The 3,917-nt window shown below is 32.6% G+C and overlaps 1 protein-coding gene across 1 annotated transcript; it reads right to left on the bottom strand.

The window, feature by feature from the left end:
• Positions 1-228: 228 nt before the first annotated feature.
• Positions 229-3,643, bottom strand: LOC145014460 (calreticulin-like). The gene is made up of 12 exons (XM_078972832.1): positions 3,487-3,643; positions 2,638-2,745; positions 2,088-2,539; positions 1,897-2,001; positions 1,734-1,820; positions 1,569-1,626; positions 1,403-1,470; positions 1,214-1,309; positions 1,065-1,112; positions 832-861; positions 673-732; positions 229-499 (listed from the first exon to the last, which is right to left on the bottom strand). Exons 1-12 carry the CDS (start codon positions 3,587-3,589, stop codon positions 488-490), a joined length of 1,227 nt encoding a protein of 408 aa, XP_078828958.1. The 5' UTR covers positions 3,590-3,643; the 3' UTR covers positions 229-487.
• Positions 3,644-3,917: the final 274 nt, after the last annotated feature.

Below are 3,917 nucleotides of genomic sequence, written 5' to 3'. Positions count from 1 at the left end.
TATATATATATATATATATATATATATATATATATATATATATATAATCTTTTGTATAATTAAACACACTAGAACTTTAAAATATGCCTTGCTTTACACAGTCCTCCTCTTTTGATACTTTGAAAATATATTTATTATTTGTAGTTCGAAATATCTCAAGTGACCAAAAAGAAAATACAAAAATAGATTTACATTAAATCATATTAGATAAAGTGATAAAACATAAGCTGAGGTAATTAGATGGCCATTCCATTCAATTTCAATTCCAATTCCAATCCACCACAACAGATTCCAATAAAATTCCTGTAGTAAATAGAGACCAATGGAATTCTCAATTCAGGGTTCAGAAAATCTCATCTGCATTACATTTCCAGTTGTTTATAATCTCTATTAAAAAAAAAAGTCCTAGAAACTCAACTTAAAAGTAAAATAGAAAAAAAAAAAAAAAAAAAAAAAAATCTTAAACTCTAACTGCTGAAAGCCTCTTCTATAGCTCATCCTGCATACATAAATACAAAAAATAAGAATGAGAATCAGTGTGTAGACAAAAAGAGACATATGCAAGAAATAGCACTATACTTTCATTTATTTATTTATTACAGTATTGCCCTTTCAAAAGGGGATATAATAAACAAATGAATAAAAGTAAATTTGCTATTTCATCATAATTACCTTAACATCATTTTCATCAGCCTCTTCATCATCTTCTGGTTCAGCATCATCATTATCAGCCTGAAAAAAAAAACATAACATTTAATAAATTTAAAATCCAGAATTAAAAATTAAAAATAATAATAATAATCATAATAAAAGTTGTCAGAGAAAGCTTACATCAGAATCAGCCGGATCATCCTTTGATTCCTAAAAGGGGGACAAAAAAATAAAGAATTATGGAAAAGAAAAAAGTATATTATACTTTGATAAAAAAAAAATACTCAATTATAGCAGTGAAAATTGCTTAGTATTTGAATAAGATTCTATAATTTGGTAGATTTTTTTAAAGTATTATGCTATAATAAATAATTATATGAACGTAAGAAACAATGAACAAAAAGATTTGATACCTCTTCCTCCTTTTTCTTTTCTAGCTCTTCAAATGCTGCCTTTTCAGCCTAAAAAAAAAAAGAATTAAGCATAATGAGAATTTGAAAATATTTAATATAAAGAATAAACCAGAAAACAGACTAAAAGACTTGTATAAAAAGCAACTTACATCTTTTTGTTTTCCCCATGTTTGTTCAGCCACTTGTTTGGCATATTCAGGATCATCACATATCAACACATTGTCAAAAAGAGTTCCAGATTTAACCTGTAAAAAAAAAACAAAACATCACATTTATTTCAGCATTCAATCAAAAAAAGATAACAAAATTGCATTCAATACAATTATAAAATTAATTACCTGCCACAACTCAATGCCAACATACTTCAACTTGGGGAAAACATAGAGATCTGGGTCATCTTTAAAATCTACATTTTATATAAAAAAAGAAAAAGAAAATCATTTTCAATAAAAAAGTTAAAGAATCAAAGATTGAAAACAACTTAAGAGATGAAAGAACAAAAACCTGGGTTGTCAATCATGGGTGCCTTCCACTTTCCTTTGTAGTTGGGGTTCTTGATTTTCTGTCAAATGGAAAACATTTTTATAACATATGTTACTTACTTACTTACTGATTGATATATAATGTTATAAAAATGTGCATTTAAAATTAAAAAGAAAAAACACAAACCTTTGCCTTCCATGGACCCTTGTAATCAGGGTTTGGAATAGTTGGAACAGTCCACTCACCATCTTCCTCATCATCCCAATCCTCTGGCTGCAATTTTACCTCATTATAATCAAAAACTAAATAATCATAAATGTAAAATTGATAATGGAAATAGAAATTAAACCTTTTTGGCATCAGGGTCTGAAATCTCCTTTGGGATGTCATCATAACCATCAGGCTTCTTGTCTTCAGGGTCAGGAATGAATTCCTTCTCATCCCAATCTTCAGGCTGTAAATTTATTTAGAATTGAGTTACTATTAAAAGGGAGGGGGGGACTTAACTTTGAAGAAAGTCAAGAAACAAAGTACAATTACCTTTTTGGCCTCAGGGTCCTTTATCTGTTTTGCTGGGAGAAGATCCCAATCAGAGTACAAACTTCCTGTTTGTTTCTCAACATTATCAATTGAGATGGTGTAGGTGGCATCAGGGCGGAGGACAAAGGTATAAACATGTGAAAGTTGATCAGTTTCACAAGGAACATCTTTCTTGATCAATTTGTTTTCTCCATTGTATGTGAGAATTGCATGAACCTTCTTTGTTGCATACCCACAAATATCAGGTCCAAACATGATGCTGTATGGGGTATCACCACCAAATTTCTTTTGATCAACATCACCACTCAGCAATTTCATGTAGCCACCACCACAATCGAGCTTCTGTTCATGCTTAACAGAAAACTGGAAGACTAAAGTTTTATCCTTGTTGCTGAATTCAGGGTACTCAGCTGAAATTGCATAAAACCTGTAGTCTTCACTGGTTTGGATACCTATTACCAGATAGAAAGAAAGAAAAACAGTTTATGTAAGTACGTGACCAAGCAAAAACTTATATTTAAAATCCTTTGCATTGCACAAAAGGGCTTACCTTTATCATTGGCATCTCCATTCCATTTACCAGAAGTGTAATTCCACTCCCCAGCCATGTTCTCATCTTTCTTCCAGTCAGATTTTACCCACCTGCTTTCCCATCCATCTGATGATAAACATTGAATGATTTGAATCAGATGTATTAGATAAACAACCAAATATTATGTAATGTAACAAGAATTAGCTACATGAATGTAGAACTTATTTTGAAAACGAACTATATTCTGCAGAAGCCACATGGGGAAAGCTGAAAATTTTGAATACGGTGAAGATGTTTTTTTCTCATAAATGTGTCCCAAGGATCGGGCTACTATAGTGGAACTGTTATCATCACTAGAAACAGTAATCAATGTCTAGGGATGGGCGTGATTGACTTGTTGATCTATCATAAAGAAAAGAACAGATCCATCGATAAATAGCCTTGATTCGAACACACCTAAAAGAGCGATGTACCATTTATAATTCTGTTCAGGCATTGACGATTGTGCATAACAGCAATATCTCACAATGGCCGTAACAGCCACCTAACTAGACCAAAAGCAGAAATACTATGCTAAAACCAGACTAAAAATAACAGATATCAGTTCCTTTCGTCACTCTTTCAACACATCAAATTGACGCTTAAAGACTTCAGTCTGCTAACGGCTTCAAATTATACAATTCATTCCAATCTCGATTGATATACCAACTATTCTCATCGATCAACTACAAATTTACATATCTAACCTTGACGGAATAGATCAGATCATCCTAAGCAAATCGGACTAATACAAGTTCATACGAACTGAAACGTCTATATAGATTCAAAATGCAAGCAAATTCATAACGATGTTCATTGAAGACTTACCATCGAAGCGCTCCTCAAAGAACACTTTAGCAGAAGCGATCGAGAAGAGCAGAAGTAGAGCTAGAAAGGCTAGAGAAGTAGGGTTTAACCTCCGATTCGCCATCGCTACACAGAGTGTGTGTGTGATCACGAGATAGAGAGCGGGGTTTAAATATGCGGACTTCGTCTTTGGTAATGACGTTTGGATCAGCGTTGAGTTTTCGAAGAAACGGATCCACGTTGGAGCATAAAACCACGTGGACCAATAATAGATGAACACGTCATGTGTTTGTGTCACAGGTGCCACCTGGCTATCGTTGATTGGGTATTACTACGAGCCGGCTACTGAAGAAGTAGAGTAGATTTTACGAAATTAGATATTTACGAGATTAGCCCTTTTGTTTAACGATTTGGCAATTGTGACATATTTATAATTATTTACGAGAATTTAT

Source organism: Lactuca saligna, chromosome 9, assembly GCF_052625555.1.
Source record: "Lactuca saligna cultivar CGN05327 chromosome 9, ASM5262555v1, whole genome shotgun sequence".
Classification (NCBI taxonomy): Eukaryota; Viridiplantae; Streptophyta; class Magnoliopsida; order Asterales; family Asteraceae; genus Lactuca; species Lactuca saligna.
The sequence above is the reverse complement of the archived record's forward strand: the minus strand, read 5'-3'. Positions and strand labels throughout refer to the sequence as shown.